General features: G+C 39.7%; 5 protein-coding genes and 1 non-coding gene across 6 annotated transcripts; 4 read left to right on the top strand and 2 right to left on the bottom strand.

Annotated features, from left to right (window-relative positions):
* Position 1: 1 nt before the first annotated feature.
* KQ657_002349 (uncharacterized protein) lies at positions 2 to 9454 on the bottom strand (the record flags this gene model as incomplete). Its single annotated transcript, XM_043193119.1, has 2 exons — positions 2 to 9235; positions 9449 to 9454. 2 exons carry the CDS (start codon positions 9452 to 9454, stop codon positions 2 to 4), a joined length of 9240 nt encoding a protein of 3079 aa, XP_043051507.1.
* A 344-nt stretch (positions 9455 to 9798) lies between these two features.
* Positions 9799 to 10752, top strand: KQ657_002348 (uncharacterized protein; the record flags this gene model as incomplete). The annotated part of the gene is made up of 1 exon (XM_043193118.1): positions 9799 to 10752. One exon carries the CDS (start codon positions 9799 to 9801, stop codon positions 10750 to 10752), a length of 954 nt encoding a protein of 317 aa, XP_043051506.1.
* Positions 10753 to 10798: 46 nt separating this feature from the next.
* Positions 10799 to 12154, bottom strand: KQ657_002347 (uncharacterized protein; the record flags this gene model as incomplete). Its single annotated transcript, XM_043193117.1, has 1 exon — positions 10799 to 12154. The coding sequence occupies one exon, from the start codon at positions 12152 to 12154 to the stop codon at positions 10799 to 10801; it is 1356 nt and encodes a 451-aa protein (XP_043051505.1).
* A 333-nt stretch (positions 12155 to 12487) lies between these two features.
* Positions 12488 to 12569, top strand: KQ657_002346. Its single transcript has one exon. It is a non-coding gene; the product is annotated as a tRNA-Leu (tRNA).
* Positions 12570 to 12671: 102 nt separating this feature from the next.
* Positions 12672 to 13630, top strand: COF1 (cofilin; the record flags this gene model as incomplete). Its single annotated transcript, XM_043193116.1, has 3 exons — positions 12672 to 12689; positions 13043 to 13053; positions 13213 to 13630. The coding sequence occupies 3 exons, from the start codon at positions 12672 to 12674 to the stop codon at positions 13628 to 13630; spliced, it is 447 nt and encodes a 148-aa protein (XP_043051504.1).
* Positions 13631 to 13996: 366 nt separating this feature from the next.
* On the top strand, positions 13997 to 16435 carry KQ657_002344 (uncharacterized protein; the record flags this gene model as incomplete). The annotated part of the gene is made up of 1 exon (XM_043193115.1): positions 13997 to 16435. The coding sequence occupies one exon, from the start codon at positions 13997 to 13999 to the stop codon at positions 16433 to 16435; it is 2439 nt and encodes an 812-aa protein (XP_043051503.1).
* Between the last annotated feature and the right edge of the window lie 16 nt (positions 16436 to 16451).

The following is a 16451-nucleotide window of genomic DNA, read 5'->3' as shown; positions in this document are numbered from 1 at the left end:
TTTATGCTTTCCCTAATACTTTAGAATATTGTACTTCGACTTCATGAAGTAGTTTTTGAAGACCCACTATGGCTATTTGGTGAGTAGCAATGGGGAACTTGTTTCTGTGAACACCAAACCATTCCATTGGAGGAGTGGCGTTTCCTAGTTCTTTGATTTGTGGAGTCTCGATTATAGGAGGTACAAGTGGTTCGTAAGTGTACTCCAAATGCTCTGTGACCTTATCGATGGTTTCTTCAATAGCTTGATCAATTTCTTCATTGGTATACTCTTTGAAGTCTCCGTCTGTTCTTTGGTTGTTCGTGTTCTGATTCTCCAACATGTCTATGGAAAATGCTATGGCATTCTTGTTCTGAAAGTCCTTACGCGCAGCAAGTGCTCGGGTGCAGATGCTGATCATTTCTCTGATGAAATTGATCAGGCCCAAGTTCCATCTGATGTTGACGGTGCCTCCAAACGACGACAGGTAAAGAAACTCAATCAACTTGGTGTTGTATTTCTGGAACGTTCTCATGGAGATCTTGAGCGACGGGAAAATCACTATGACTCCACCTTTGGCCTTGGTGGCATGAACTGTGAACTGTTCAACGTTACATTGGTTAATGAAATCAGCCAGAGCTTGTTGCTTGATACTCGATAAGGAGATGGTCCAATCATTAAGCATCAATTCCAAGTCGTTCGAAACCCCCTTGGCATATTCATTTTGCTTGAACGTAGCATGCAGTTGGTCCAGCTTGATCACAAGAACTTTGGAGTCTTCAAACGATGAAGGATATACTTGTAAATATAACCGACCAATCACACATTCGAACCTGGCTTCAAGTTTCTTGACAGTCTGTAAAATATCAAGAGAAGCCTTAAGAAAATTGTCTGTTGTCTTAACTGCTCCTCTATCCTTTGACGAGTCTCGTAAGATCTCTCGATATGAACTCCGGTTCTCTTGGGCCATCCGCGTAACGGCGTTGGTGATGTCAACCACTGTAGCAGGCATTAAAGACGTGATGTACACTTGGGCATTCTCACACTTACTTATGGCAGACAAAAGGTCCTTGCTGGTGATCTCACCTTTACTATTGAACAAATCAATAGAGAGCCTTTGTATGTTGGCAATAGCAAAAGTATTGTAGTCGAAAAGTGTCTTCAAGGTTAAAGAGTCAACGGCTCCAGAGATTAAAATCAAAGGAACATCAAGAGTCTTCCCCTTCAATCTCCAACTGATAGCTGTATGTAATTGGATCTCATTCACAGCAATATCACCACTCAACCTTCCTTCTCCGTGTAGCATTGAAGATCTTAAACCCACTTTCAAGTCTTGGGCCCAATCCGTGGTTTTCCGAGACACTCCCCATAGATGGTCCATGGAAAGTACAAACACCCCTAGCGATGTTCCAAAGTTCACCCGTATGGAAATCTCTTTGAAGAGTAATGTGACCATCCATGGCACAGCATAAGTCTCCGAGACTTCTTTGAATCGTGAAGCAATGTTTTTGTTAGAGGCCAATTCTGATTTAGTGGAACCTGTAGTGGTTCCAGAGGTAGCGGTTCCGGCAGTAGCGGTACCAGGGGTACCAGTAGTACCAGCACCAGCACCAGCACCAGAATCTGCGCTAATAACACTATGCTGTAACGATTGCTGCTTGCCATTGGATCGTATCCAAACATCTTTAAAGAGATTCAAGTCTTGGAGTTGCTTAACATTCACATATCCATTAACCTTGGAGAATGAAGTGGCAGACATGATATCAGAGATGTTCTTCAAATGGATTGTGGTCAACGACACTATATTGTTAATGGAAATGGTCCCACTAACTTCACGAGAATACACATGTTGTAATGTTGCATAGATATCACCAATTTGAAGTGCTGTTGCAATTTTGTAATCCAAATCTTCAGTTGTGTTGGCTTGGAATAGGATCCCGTCTATACCAACCACAGTCTCTACTCTTGCTGTTGGCTCACAACTTAAAGACAACTTCTGGCCTTCCACCTTCCATCCCACATGTATATCGATATTCTTTAACATAGCAGCAAGTCCTTGACTCTGGCTCTGACTCTGGCTCTGGCTCTGGCTCTGGCTCTGGCTCTGGCTCTGACTCTGGCTCTGGCTCTGACTCTGACTCTGGCTCTGACTCTGGCGCTGACTCTGAGCCTCTACAGCCTTCTTATGTCTATCTTCAGACCCTTTCATCGCCCTCTTTATACCCGAGGCCATGTCTCCTAGCACAGGAACACACGCAGCATACAAAGTATTATCCGAAGAAGCAGTGAAGACATCCACTTTAATACTGTGTTTCCTCCGGAGATCCTTCATATGAACGTAGTTGGCTGTTACCTTGACCGCTGGGAACATGAGAGACAACTCCGGAGCTGATTCCTTAGAGGTGCTTTCATTCAACCGGTAGAACAAGACCTTGGATGATCCCAATGATGCCAGAACATCTATAGAATGGAAATTCGTACCCAATGCAGCCAAAGGGTCTTCTTCTTTATCTCCGCCGTCCTTCTCTCCACCTTCACTATGAATAATCGGTTTCAGCTTATAAGAGTCTCTCTTGTCAAAAAAGTCCTTTAAATTGGATATAGAGTTGGCTGCAATCTCAAGTATAATTGAAGAATCGGAAAGGAACTTGATATCAAGTCCATCACCTGAAACGTATAGCCTTAACTTCCTTAATCCAGTGTCTTCTTGTCTGGTCGTATAAGTGACTTGGGTTCTGGCTAAAAAGGCTCTGTTGGCACTGTCAAATTGTGACAGTGTGCTATAAAAGTCAGAAGAACGTGAACCATTGGCAACAGATAAGTATCCATCAACAACAGTATATTTCCCCAATCCACTATCCATAGTAGCAAAAAACCTCTCGGCACCAAGCATCACTCCAGGACAACTTCTGTTATTCCCATCAAAGATCCAACCCACGCAAAAGTTATAACAGAGGATGTTAATGGACGAGAACTTGGAGAATATGCTGTGGTTACCAGCGTCCCTCTCTGTGGTGGATGTAACTGTTTTTCTTGTCACCTTTTGTTCAGGCTTCTTATAGTCCGAAAACACTTTGGACACGGAGTCAACCAAATGAACCATCTTGATGATTGGAGCATAACTAATACAGACTCTGGAATGAGATGATTTGAATAGTAAGCTCCGGTGATTAGAATTGTCCGCTTCGTTGTATATCTTGGCTTCAATAGCAAAATCAACTACTGTAGTAAGGTACACCGAAACTAACCGATCAATTACCGAAAGCCGTGCCCCTCCAATGTCTATTTCCCCAACAAAGGGCATTAAAATCGACTTTGGAACATCGCTTTCAGATCCAGTACCACCAATATCAACGTTTGTCACGTTCAAATAAGCATTATCAACTTCAAAGGCGTACCTGGTTCTATCAAGTAAAGTGGAGATCCCAAAGTAATTATTGTTAAAGGAAATTTTAATTCCAAGTTTGTCAAAAGGACAAGGAGGATCTGAATGTGATAACGGTGCCTTGATCGTCTTTGGTAGCTGCGTCTCCTTCTCGGAAGACTCAAAGCCAGCCTTGATAGTTTGTACAAGATTGTCCAACTCTTTAGCCCTCGCTATCAACGCTTCTAATGCAGGTAACCCTAGATTCAAGGCAGTAACGATCCGTGGAGAGTGTAATTTTGTATAGTTCACCCGAATATTAGTCACAAGCATCAACATCCCTTGTAACTCCGCCAACTTCATGGAAGTTACGATGTATGAGTTTTCAAACTCAAGAACACTGGCACTTTCAACTCTCACGTTCACATGAAACTTTTGAATGTACACCAGACATATCCCAATGCCCGAGGCCAAGTCAAACGACAATCTAGTATCGTAGAATAAGCCTGAGGCCTTGATGGGCGCCAAATCCAAGTCCCAACTACCTTCTTGGGTTCTAAAGCTCAACGTGACTAAACCAAACTGCTTTAATCCAAAAGCCAATGGATTTGTTAAAGCCAAATCGGACAGTGGTTTTTTGGTGTTAGTGGCAGTACTAAAATCTCCAAAGAACTCCATAAGATCCTTGATAAAAGGTAAATCCTTCTTTCTAAAGCTGATCAACGACTTGAGTAATGGCTTCTCTCTCATGGATAGATTAAACTTGCCTGTCTTCAAATCAACCACCTTACAACCATCTTTTATGTTCCCCGTCAATGCCAAAAGACTCTTCATATCTGTGAATTCCATACTCAAGATTTGACTACTTGAATCACCGCCAAAAATCCCAGTGCTAACCTTATCAAAGTTCAACCCAAATGATGTGGCCGAGTTCTCTTCAGTACCAATGGTATCAAAATTAGTAATAAAGTTTTCTCCATGGAAATGAACTCCAGCAGTGACTGCTTGAAGTACTTGGTTATATCGACCAATATTAATAAGAACAGAAATATTGCGTTGATGTTTGATGTCAGAGGCTGGTGCCAGGGAGTCATCCTCTTTGTCATCAACGTCGTTTGACCACGGACTGACTTTTAAATCCTTTAACTTTTTTAAACTGGTGATAATCACTCCAATGGTTAAATCGGTGATCTTACTATCATATTTCATCAAATGGACAACATTCTCCATCTTTGAAAATATCAGAACCGTTTGAAACTCTTCTAACAATGAAATAGTTGTGGTAAACCCAGACAAATTGATGAAATCTGCTTGATGAGGACCTAAAATCCGTATAGAACCCTTTGAAAGTTGGATTTGAACGTCTGCTTGATTGGAATCTGGTTTCTTCTCTTGTTCTCCAAACACGGCATCAAGAAAGAAGTTTCTCAAGTGGTTCTTCGTCTCCCAGCTTCTCCAATTAAGAAACTTATTGGCAACATAAGCTCGAGCGTCTGGTGGACAAAGCCATTGCTTATTTCTGAAACGACATTTGTTTTCTTCAAGCCAGGTGGCATCTGCACGCATCAACAGATCTCTAAGCTTCATAACCATTTTCCAGCAATCATAAAACCGTATATGATCTTTATTGAACCGCAAGATATATGGAGGTTTGGTCAATATATCTGGATCTTGATTTCTTTCTTGTTCAAACGCAAACTTGGTCAAACGATAAACAAGTTCTCTCTCTGCCTTTTCCTTTGCCTTGCCATTGAACTTCAACTCTTCAATAGCTGGCTCTAATAGTTCGTAGTATCTTACAAATAAATCAATAATTAACCCAATGTTGGCCAGATCAACTTCCAAATCAAAATCAAGCAAATGGACAGAGTTGGTGATCCTATGGGCTTCTTCCATCATCCAAAGCTCGATATCTCTAAAACTCAATTTCAAAGGCATGGTGAACCTTAAGGGGTTGCTTATGGCGCAAAGAACTTCCTTACAATGGAATGCCATTGAAGTTCGTTGTTCAATGGGTTCATCTTTCATCTTCAGTAATTTGGAAAGGGCAAGCGAAGGTTCAAAAACATTGATCTTTAGGTAAGGTATCTTGAGTGCATGGTTGAAAATGTCATTGACAGCATCTTGGTCATTAGAAACCTCAAATTCGCCCACTTTAATGTCAACTTCTTGGGTCACAAACCGAACATTATCCACCATGTTTCTCTTATTCATTATTGATTCAAGTTTGGACACAACCTTACTTTGTAGCCCGTCCATAACTGTTTCCAATTCGAATTCGTCTAGTGACTTGATAATTTTGGCTATGACAACCAAACTCTTGGGGTTTATAAATGATTTCACATCCCCCAAGTCAAACACAAGACTATCATATTTGGTGTTCGGGTCCACTTTATAGGAAGGTGTAAATTCTTCTTCATGGTATTGAGTCAAAGGATCAAACTTCCCTTCCAGATCATCAATTCTGAAGCCACTCCATTGGTCTTCGTAGTCTTCATACTGTTTGTCATAATCGTATTCTACTTCTTCTTCTTCGTCGTCGTCATCGTCGGGAATGTCAGCAAAATACCGGTTGGGTGTCCCATAGACACAAAAGTACTCTTCAGCATAGTCACTGTTCAAAGGCACTTGAACCCGAGGTAATGAAAGTGGAGTAATAAAGCTTCCCTTTGCTTTCAAATAATCAACATCTCTGTTCTCCATAAATAAAAGAAACGGAGCTCTGTGGAACGGTCCATCACTGATCCGAATATGATTCTGTTGAAGGTTCCGACGGTCAACCATCTTCACCTTTTGGGCTATGCTATCCAAATGAAGCGAAGTCTCCAAGTAAGCCACCATCTTTTTGTTATTGATAACCTTAACAATAATCTCAGGTATCAACACGGTCAACTTGTTAGTGTACCGTTTCTGAGGCAAGTCATTCAAGTTAAGAAGGAACGAGTTCAAGGTCACACTAATACAGTTGGTATCATCATTCTTAGCATCTTCAGGATGTAACTTAATGAAAATTTGTTCACATCTGAAGCTGAAATTGGCTGCATCCCATATAATTGGTTCTGGAGCATTCAATCCACTTTCAACATTGGTATAACCTAGTGCAAAATGTTTTATGGATGAAACAAGAACAGTAATGAATAAAGCATTACTATCTATGGAGATATTTCCGGCCTCAAACTCCCAATTACAATAGAAAGTAGTGTTATCTGGAGGTAAACCAAACATTCTATGGGTATGAATAGTTAACCCGTCAATGGTGATGTCTGGATTCACCCCCACAAGATATCGTCTCTCATAATCTGGAACATTAAATATAACTTCTCCACCATCGTTCATTCCACAATTGGGATTATTGACTAAAACACCGTGAATAGGACTGAAGTCAACCTGCATGTCCATATAATAGTCTGTAAATCTTATATCCAAGTCCAATGAGTCAAACGCTAGTCCTATATGGGACTTACAACTGTACATATGGAATGGAAGCACAATTAAACCCTTTTTAACTTGGAATTCAAAGAATACATCAACATCATTATCAGTCTTGATAATCTTCCATGCATCGATCTTATCGTCATTGTCTTCGTCTGCCTCTTCTTCTTCCGCTTCTTCTTCTTCATGTTGTTCCACTACGTTTTCATAACTTTCCTCATTAACTTTGTTAGCAAATTCCTCAAAAGTTTGAAACTTGATATGGTCTCCAAAGTAGTTACTCTTCAACACAAAAAGATAGCATATCACTATCCCATAAAACTTTAATGAAACATAATCTCCAATACATTTGATGACTATGTGATCAGCAGTGTTCACATCAACGTTAAACCTTCGAACATAAGAACCCACAACTTCAAACTCTTTACTTCTCCCCACAACGTTACCTTCCTCCAAGAACCCGTGGAATGTGTGCCATGGAGGAGTTTCAAGGACCAAATCAAATCTTGAAGTTCTAATCTTGAAGTTTTGAACTCCAGAAGCTGTCAATTTACCCAATGCTGTTGTCTGGACCTCAATATGCAAATCATCACCTTGAAACGATAAGTACTTGTTGTTTGAGAAATCCAAAGGGTTATCAATAACGTTGGATTCGTTCACATTGAAGTAGAGCTTATAATTGTTCATTTCCCAATTGAAAATGTACTCAAAGGGACGAAAGTTCTCATATAAGGTTGGATCTCCACTAACAAAATCAGAAAATAAATCAGTGAAAAGGAAAGTATGTTCCCTTAAAAAGAAGAGTTTGGCATTTTCACTGACGTTGCAGAATGACCATGAACATGGAGCATTCCATTTAAGTGGGAATCCGACTTTGCATTCAATAGTATGACTATCTGCCAAAAATAATACATTATGATTGACAGAAGTACTAAGTTCTGGATTGGCAAAATAACAATACACACTATGAGGCCAACCATCTGCTTCTGTACCCACAAATGAAGTGAAACAATTGATTTCCGAGCCGTCATCTAATTTGAGTTCTAACCATCCAAATGGTCTGGCTATTTTCCCGGAAGACACCTTATGTTGCTTATAAACTTCCTTGTCTTTACTGAGTTCTCTAATGGGGACTCTGAAGATGACTTCTTCTTTAACTCGAATTAAAATCTTGAAACCAGCAATTTGTCGAAGTTCTCCGACTTTAGGTAATGGAGTGGGCTCAGCATCTCGGGATAAAGAAGGGAAGAACATCTCTTGAATAGGACCTCTCTGCTTTTCAGCCCATGGTCCATAATAAATTGTACCTTTATCAATTTCAATATCTACTCCATGTTCCGGAGCATTTGTAGCAGCTGTAGCTGTATCTTCGACGGTACCACAAGTATCCCAATAATAATTGAAACTGGTGATTTCAGAATCCAAAATTAAACTATACTTTGCATATTCTTCATCTCTTCCTGCCACGTCCAACACAGCATTAGGCACATCATTATCAATGTACCGTCTTAACCCCTTCCATTGTTCAAACATATGTTCATCTTGTTCATCGCCCTTTGGCTGCTTATGATGACGATGGAAGGGGAATCGAGGTAGAGCTCGTCGTATTCTTTCAATGGGTACGTGGAGATTAATTAATCCGGTGAAGTTAGATTTCGTACGGGTCCTCCCTTGTTCGTGATCCTTAGCTTTAGACGTATTAAGATCATTATTGTTCCAGAATTCGGTATTGGTATTCAAATAACGATGTCTTTCATAGTTAATATTAGGCTTTAACCAAACCTGGAAGTTCTTGAATGTGAAGGAGTTTAAATACCGAGAAATGTCTTGTGAAGAAGGAGGTTCGGTGATATCCATAATTCCTGAACCAGCAGTATACGATATCACCAATATGGAAGGTGTAGTGACATTCCCCATGACTAAAGACCCTTTCTTGATTCTAACATGCACTGGTAGAAACACAAGAATGGACGATAAATCCGGTTTGGGCTTCGAGGAAGAAGTCTGGTCAACATTACCCTTTTCAAGGTCCTTCGGAGATGACGAGGAAGATCTTAACGATGTCAAAGAACTCGATGGAGTCTTTCTAAACCTCATTGTGGATTCCGAATCAGACAGATTATCATCACTTAGTGGTAGTTTTGAAGAAACACCTGCACCACACTTGGGATTCTTATCTGAACTCAAAGATTTAATAATATTATCATAAGCAAATCCTCTATTATAATAAAACACTTCTAGACCCTCTATTTCAACTATTATCCGTGATCTCAAGGACTCATTGGATTCCCTTGTGGTCTTCATCTTTTGATCTCCTGTATCAAAATAGTATTGAGATACTCGGGTGATTCCAAGATACCAGTACCGCCAAGTCAACGTGGCATTAAGCATAGACACCGTCATATCTGTATTCATGTACGTCACATTTTTAAGGAAGATCCGACCTCCTAATGGGGCAAGCTTTACGGATTCGATATTGATTCTGATTCCAAAACTATGCCATAAACTCCATCGGAGCAAGAGTGAGATCAAGAACCCCACTAGTCTCGGGAAGTAAAATATAAACGAGATCCCGAGGATTAGGGCAAGAATCCAGTCCACCAAGTAGATAAGACTGGAATTCAGAACAGAGTAGTTGGAAGTGGCTGTTCCAAAGAGGAACAGCAGACCAACCGACATGACCCGTTGTATGTATTGTATATACTGTATATACGAGTATAGTTATACAGTAATACTATTTGGTCCGTATGCAATGTAGTACTATTACTACATGGACTATGTCTTCTTTACGATTAATAAGTACAGGATTTTTAATTGGTTCTCGCACGACTTTGGTGATAGTGCGGAAAAACAAATACAAAATAAACATCAGTAAAAACATACAGTAAACAAACCACAGGGTACTTACTAACCCTTCCTTAATTATTCGGAGTTTGCTAACATCAATTAGTTGGTTCAAGTTTATCCAGTTGATTCATACAAAGAAGTAAATACATCAATAGGAACGTCTTTTATATCCGACGATGTCGCAAAGCTCCAAGTACTTGGACCAAGAAAACATTCTAGACGCTAATGTTAAACAATGGATCAATCGTGAGGGCGGTAAACCCCTTGGGACATTGAAACGGAGTGCCACCACTGGGCCCTATGACAATGTTCCCAAGAGAAAACTGAAGAAGGTTCTTGGTGGTAAAGATATCAATACTCATATTCCTATGTTACGAAAGTCTCATTCAACGATAGATGCTCGTAGTGGTGCTGTTTCTGGTGCTGGTGCTGTTACTGGTGCTGGTGCAGTTACTGGAGGCAGCTCACTGGTTCAACCAAGACCTATTTCAAGATCTGCTTCTGCCGTGGAGTCGTGCTATAGAACACTGGTTCCTGTGTTGCAACCTAACCATGATCTTGTATTGAATTTCAAGAACTTGGAAGAGACTTTGTCGGTGTCTCCCCTGCCTGCTATACCATACACTGATTCCCTAGTGAAGCTGGAATTCACTAATGCATCATTACCTCAAATACCATCCCTCAAGTCCATGCCTGTACCTGATTTACAGGCTCCTATAGCAACTCCACGGTTAAATGCCACGAATATGGATCCTAAGAAATCTGTGTCGAGGCGGCTACCATCTGAAGTCGACAAATATATGAATGATAAATTGAATAAGAGAATCATAGGGAAAGTGCCTTCACATTTGATTGATGACCCTAATAGCATAGAAACAATTCCTGAACGATTGGAAGACGTTGCATCACCATTTGGAGAAAATGCGCTTGATTTCTTACGTCTGAATAATGTTACAAAGATGACAAAAGATAACTACTTTGAGTATCCAGAAATAAGGAAGAATGAACATGATCTCAGGTTTGAAGAAATCGTCTTGGATGATAAGGAAGATTTTAGTGGTGGTGAACAAGATATGAGTTTGGATGACGTTGGGTTAACTATTGACGAACTTGATGAGTTATTGAACTGATGATTATTCGGTTTACATATATACAAAGTTCTATACCATTATGAATTCATTGCTGAGGACATTCAGGTTGACCATTGGAGCCTTGCCCTCTATGACCATGGCCATGGCCATTTTCATGATGTTCTTTCTCCTGAGGTAACAGCTGTTTGTTGGTGATAATTATATCTGAAATATCTTCAACATTGGCATCCTCCAAGCAATCACTAGGGATTTCCTGCTTTTCAATATCCAGTTTATTCTGCAACTTTGTGGGTAAGATATTCAGCAAAGATACCAAATCATTCTTTTCAAGATACCAATTATCCTGAGGGAATTCTATCTCCAACTCAATATATAAATCACCTCTTTTCTGAGAAGATGAAGAAGAAAACCAAGAGGCTGATTTCTTCTTTGATGGCATACCTTCATTTTTAAGTTTAATAAAATCACCCGGTCTTAAGACTTTGCCCTTTGGGGTGGTAATCTTTAAAGCTCTACCATCCAAATGCTTAGCCACGATTTTGGAAAATCCACTCAACAGTTCCACTAATGTAATCTTGTATTTCATATACAAGTCATCACCTTTCCTTTGGAAACTATCATGTGGCTTACAATTATAAGTAAGTCTTATATCACCAGATTGTTTCCCTGGAGCTTGATCACTTGCACCCTCAAGAACTATGGATTCCCCAGAATGAGCTCCCTTTTTGATTTCAAATTCATATATTTTGGTTTCTTCTTGAACTCTGGACCCTAAGCATTTCTTACATTTATCTTTAGATCGATAGATTTTACCTCTACCTTCACATTTGGTACAATTAACTGATTCTTGTCTTATGATTCCGGGTCCGTATCGCTTTATCTTAATTTCCACTCCCTTCCCGTCACAATCTGGACATTGTTTATTTATGGCATTCTTCTTGTATCCCACCCCATCACAGAGCGTACACAATATATCTCTAGTGATAGTGGTTTTGATCACCTTACCCTTGAACAAATCTTCTAGCGTCACGTCGACTTCTATTGTGGCATCGTCGGTACGAGGAACAGCAGGCTTAGGTGGGGAGGAGGAAGCATACCCATACTCATCACCACCCATTCCATTAAAGAATCGATAGAAATCTTCCGGTCCAAACCCATTGGCCCCTCCACCTCCATAAAAATCGTCGTATCCACCATATCCACCACCATTATCACCATTGGGACCTTCAGCATTACCATACAAATCATAATTGTGTCTCTTTGTCTCGTCAATAAGCACTTCATAGGCATTGGTCAATTCTTTGAATTTTGCCTCTGCCTCATCTCGTCCTTCTTCGTTTACTTTATCCGGATGATACCTTAATGCCAACTTTCTATATGACTTTTTGATCTCTGCCGTTGTTGCCGAGGTCTCGACCTCTAGAATCTCGTAGTAGTCCATCCTGGCTCACGATCTCCGTGGTATGGCTAATGATTATTGTTGTAGAAACCTTGCAATGGTATGGGTTGTTTTTTCGGTAGTGTGTTTTTCCCCAGCATTAACGAGCGACTGTCAAATCGGGGTACGAGTGAAAGTAGTTGTGCCAGTGGACGTCGTGGTGGCAGTGGACGTAGTACCAGTAGTAGCTGGAATGGAACTAGTGGTTGACTCCCATTCAAACCCATGGTTGTCGTAAACTTTTTGACCGATCTGGCGGCCGTACTTTCAGCTTTAGTGTATAGCCCGTTAATTCTGGTTGTCTTAGTCTTGTAATTGTGAACATTCCTCGAATTGGTCGTAGTGGTGGAGTGGTTAACACGCTGGGTGCAGGTCCCAGTGGGCTTTGCCCGCGCAGGTTCGAATCCTGTCTACGACGGTTCAAGTACAACTCTTTTTTTGGACTATGGATAACCAATTCTTTTTTTGCTTACAAGGGTTATAGCATCAGGAAGTAATGACCATAAACTAACCTTATAGTATGGAGTATGTCTTGCTTGTATGTGTTTGTAGACTACAAATCCGTATTTTGTTTCCCCTTCAACATTCCAGTCATTGTCACGTGACTTTGGACAGAGAAAAATTAGGAGGCACAAGTGAACCGACGTTCAACAAAACCAATTCATAATCGACGTGTTCTGTTCAAGCATAAAGAAACAGTTGCGTCTAATTGTTACTCTATTATTATCTCTAAATCCTATACACTAAGAAATGGTATGTGACGTGTCGATTGACGTGGAACAGTACGGAGATTGTGTCGGAATTGATATTGGGCTCAGACCGGTGTGGATCGTTCGGGAAACCCGTCACGGTATAACGGATTAGATCAATTACTAACGTATGCTTCTTTAGTCAAGATCAGGGTATGTAAGGAAGATTAGGGCCCATTGACCACTATTAATAACCCTATATTACTATACTGTACTGTACAGTCTATACTGACTATAGCATAGTAATAGTATACTATACTGTATTGTACAGTGTATTGTACTGTCTATTGATAAATACTAATTCGTTTTTAGTGTTGCTGTTGCAGATGCATCTTTAGGTGCTTTCAACGACTTGAAGTTGGGTAAGAAGTACAAGTTTATCATCTTCAAATTGAACGACTCCAAGACCGAAATTGTGGTGGAAGAAACAAGTACTGAACAAGATTATGATGCTTTCTTGGAAAAGTTACCTGAAAATGATTGTAAGTATGCCATTTATGATTTCGAATATGAAATCGGTAATGGTGAAGGTAAGAGATCCAAGATTGTTTTCTTTACCTGGTCTCCAGACACTGCCCCAATCAGAGCTAAGATGGTTTATGCTTCATCAAAGGATGCTTTGAGAAAGGCTTTAAATGGTATCTCTACTGATATTCAAGGTACTGACTTTTCTGAAGTTGCCTATGAATCTGTCTTAGAAACTGTTAGCAGAGGTGCTGGTTCTCATTAAGGGGCTTCTATACTAAAGAGATATTATATATATATATATATATATATTTGTGTGTGTGTATGTATATGTATAAGCTCTTATTTATCTTGAATTACAATACTTTTAGTAGCTAGTTAATCCGTAGAGTACATGTATGCTAATAGATAAGACCGGATTGAGGTAGGGAGTTTTTCCGGGGCAACTTGAAGTGGTAGCGCCGAAAGTCTCCTAGTTCCCTTTAATGATAATTTAAATAACATACACCTAATATAAGTACGTAATATACAGACGTTGTATTAGTAGTAGTTCTCCCATAAGTGGTGATAAATGTATATACGAAGACGCACTTTAAAGTCTGAAGTATACTGGTAATACTATTATGGTACGATGACCGATAACGAACAAACAGGTGCAGAAAACGATGTTGCCAAAGATAAAGTGCCTAGAGCTACATTAGAACAAAAGCTACAAATAATCGATGAATTCCATACTTTGAAACGACCTCAACTGGATATAGTGAACAAGTATCGGAAGACGGTTTCCATCCTGACATCAAGCTTTAGTGAATGGTTAAAGCATGAACAAGACTTAAGAGAACGGTTCAACCGAGCAGGGTACCCATCTCAACGGCGTAGTAGACGAAGGGCCAAGTTTAAGTATGAGAAGATCAACCATGCAATGGATATGATGGTTCAACAACGTATAGATCGCAATGAACCTATTAGTGAGCCTATACTTCGAGGGTATTGGTCGATATTTGCTCATCAGTATGGAGTGGAGGATCCTAAACGATTGGTAGGGTTTAGTCATGGTTGGTTAGCTCAATTTAAACAAAGACATGGATTACATAAGAAAAGAATGAGTGATCTTATGCTAACACCAGGTGAACAAGGAGAAGAAGATGATAATAAAGAGGATGATAATGCTCAAGGAAATAAGTCTAAAGATGGTCATGATGATGTTAAACCTATGAGTGCTCCCAAGTTATCAAGAATGAATTCTTCTTCATCGTCTTCTTCTTCTTCTAATGTCGATGTGAATAATAATAATAATAATAATAATAATAATAATGTTTTCCGATCTTCTCGAGCTTCATCACGAGATAGATCTCGAGATAGGGTCAGATCACCTCATAGAGAACCCATAGCTGAGCAATTAAAGCGGAAGAATAATTTTGAATTACTTCAACCTCAAGCAACCGAAGTAATGAAGCCTGAAATTGCAATTTCAAGCTCACTACTGCCAGAGAGTTCAGCTTATAGTGAGTCTGAAAGAGGTAATTTCACTCGTTTGTTGCATGATAGTGTGCAAGAGTTTCCTTCTAGATCCAGTGATCCTTCCCTTCTTCTTCCCCAAAGACCACTTTCAACACAATCTGTAACACGAAACCAATTCAAACCTCAGCTGGGCTTGAGTTTCAACTCATCTTCATCCAACTTCCATCACAGCAAGTCATTGACTTCTCTTCAACGATTGGGCACTCCCAAGCAATTACTTGCCCAGCGTCAAAGCCATCACAATAATAGTACCACTATCAATAATATGAAGATTAATAATAATGGTCGTCCAAGACATCACCCTGAGCATAATTCCTCCATATCTTCTACCAATGAATTTGCTTTACAAGATTATAGACAGCAAGCTTTTTCTCGGAGTTTAATTCCAGATTCAAATTCTGATAGTCATCTTAATAAACTCCCAGCTGAATCACTACCTCTGCTTGAAGCAAGAACTTCTAGTACAACAATTGATAACACTTCAACGAGTTCTATTGCGTTTTTATTGGGTGATTCTTCTGAAACAGCTCCTACCACTAGTTCTCTTGAAAAAAGCGGATCTACCGTCAATGAAAATGGGTTCAGATTCACTAACAATAATACTAGTCAAAAAGATCGACTGGTTGTGTCTAATGATAATAAGAAGAACGATGGAAGTCTGTCTGTGGTAAGTGCTAGCGAAGTGGAACGGTTTATCTTTGTATTTGCTGATCGATTCTTCCTGGATTATCAATATGACTATCCCCAAACCATGAAACTCTTTCAAGAGTTTAAGAATTCGTTTTTAAATGAAAGAATTATATTGGAAAGAGCTCAAAGAGATTCCAATAATAATAATAATAATAATAATAATAATAACCAGGAGAATGATAAAAGATATTATGAAGCGTTACCTCAAGTGAAACGGGTTAAAGGGTCTCATGGTTATACACAACTGAAAGTGGATATGAACATCATACAACATCAATATCCCAATAATAATGACAAACAAGAAAGATATACCAATGATAATGGGAATACCGAATCAATCGCTAGAAGGTTACCCGATTTTCAACATCGTCAAAGTAATAATAATGTTGTTAATTCTGGTCAATTGGAAGACTATATCTTACCTGGATCTCCCACAGGATCTATTATTGGCTTGAATAAGAATAAACTGTTTTCAACAGCTGAACCCGGGTCAAACAATTCAGGTTTAGTAAGTGGTGGTGGTAATGGTGGTGGGTCTCAATCGCCATCATCAACTCCCAGTATCACTAATCTTACTACTACTCCATCATTTCTAAGATTTTTTGACGCTGGAACAACTCCAAGTGCTCTGTCAACCCCCACGGTTAGTTCATTGAATCCTGTATTAAGCCCTGTGACAACCACACCAACTATGACAGAGGGAAAATTCATCGGGTTAGGTGGTGGAGCTATTCGATCACCAACAACCTCTCAATTACCTCCTCCAATTCGTTCCTTCAACACAGCAACCAATTATAATAAGTGTACCAATGATAATAATGGTATAATGAGATTACAGGATTCGTCCTTCAAAAGGTAATAAGTATGGCTCTGAT

The sequence above is a fragment of the Scheffersomyces spartinae genome (genome assembly GCF_019049425.1).
Source record: "Scheffersomyces spartinae strain ARV_011 chromosome Unknown scaffold_2, whole genome shotgun sequence".
Lineage (NCBI taxonomy): Eukaryota > Fungi > Ascomycota > Pichiomycetes > Serinales > Debaryomycetaceae > Lizanozyma > Lizanozyma spartinae.
This window is presented reverse-complemented; position numbering and strand designations above follow the sequence as displayed.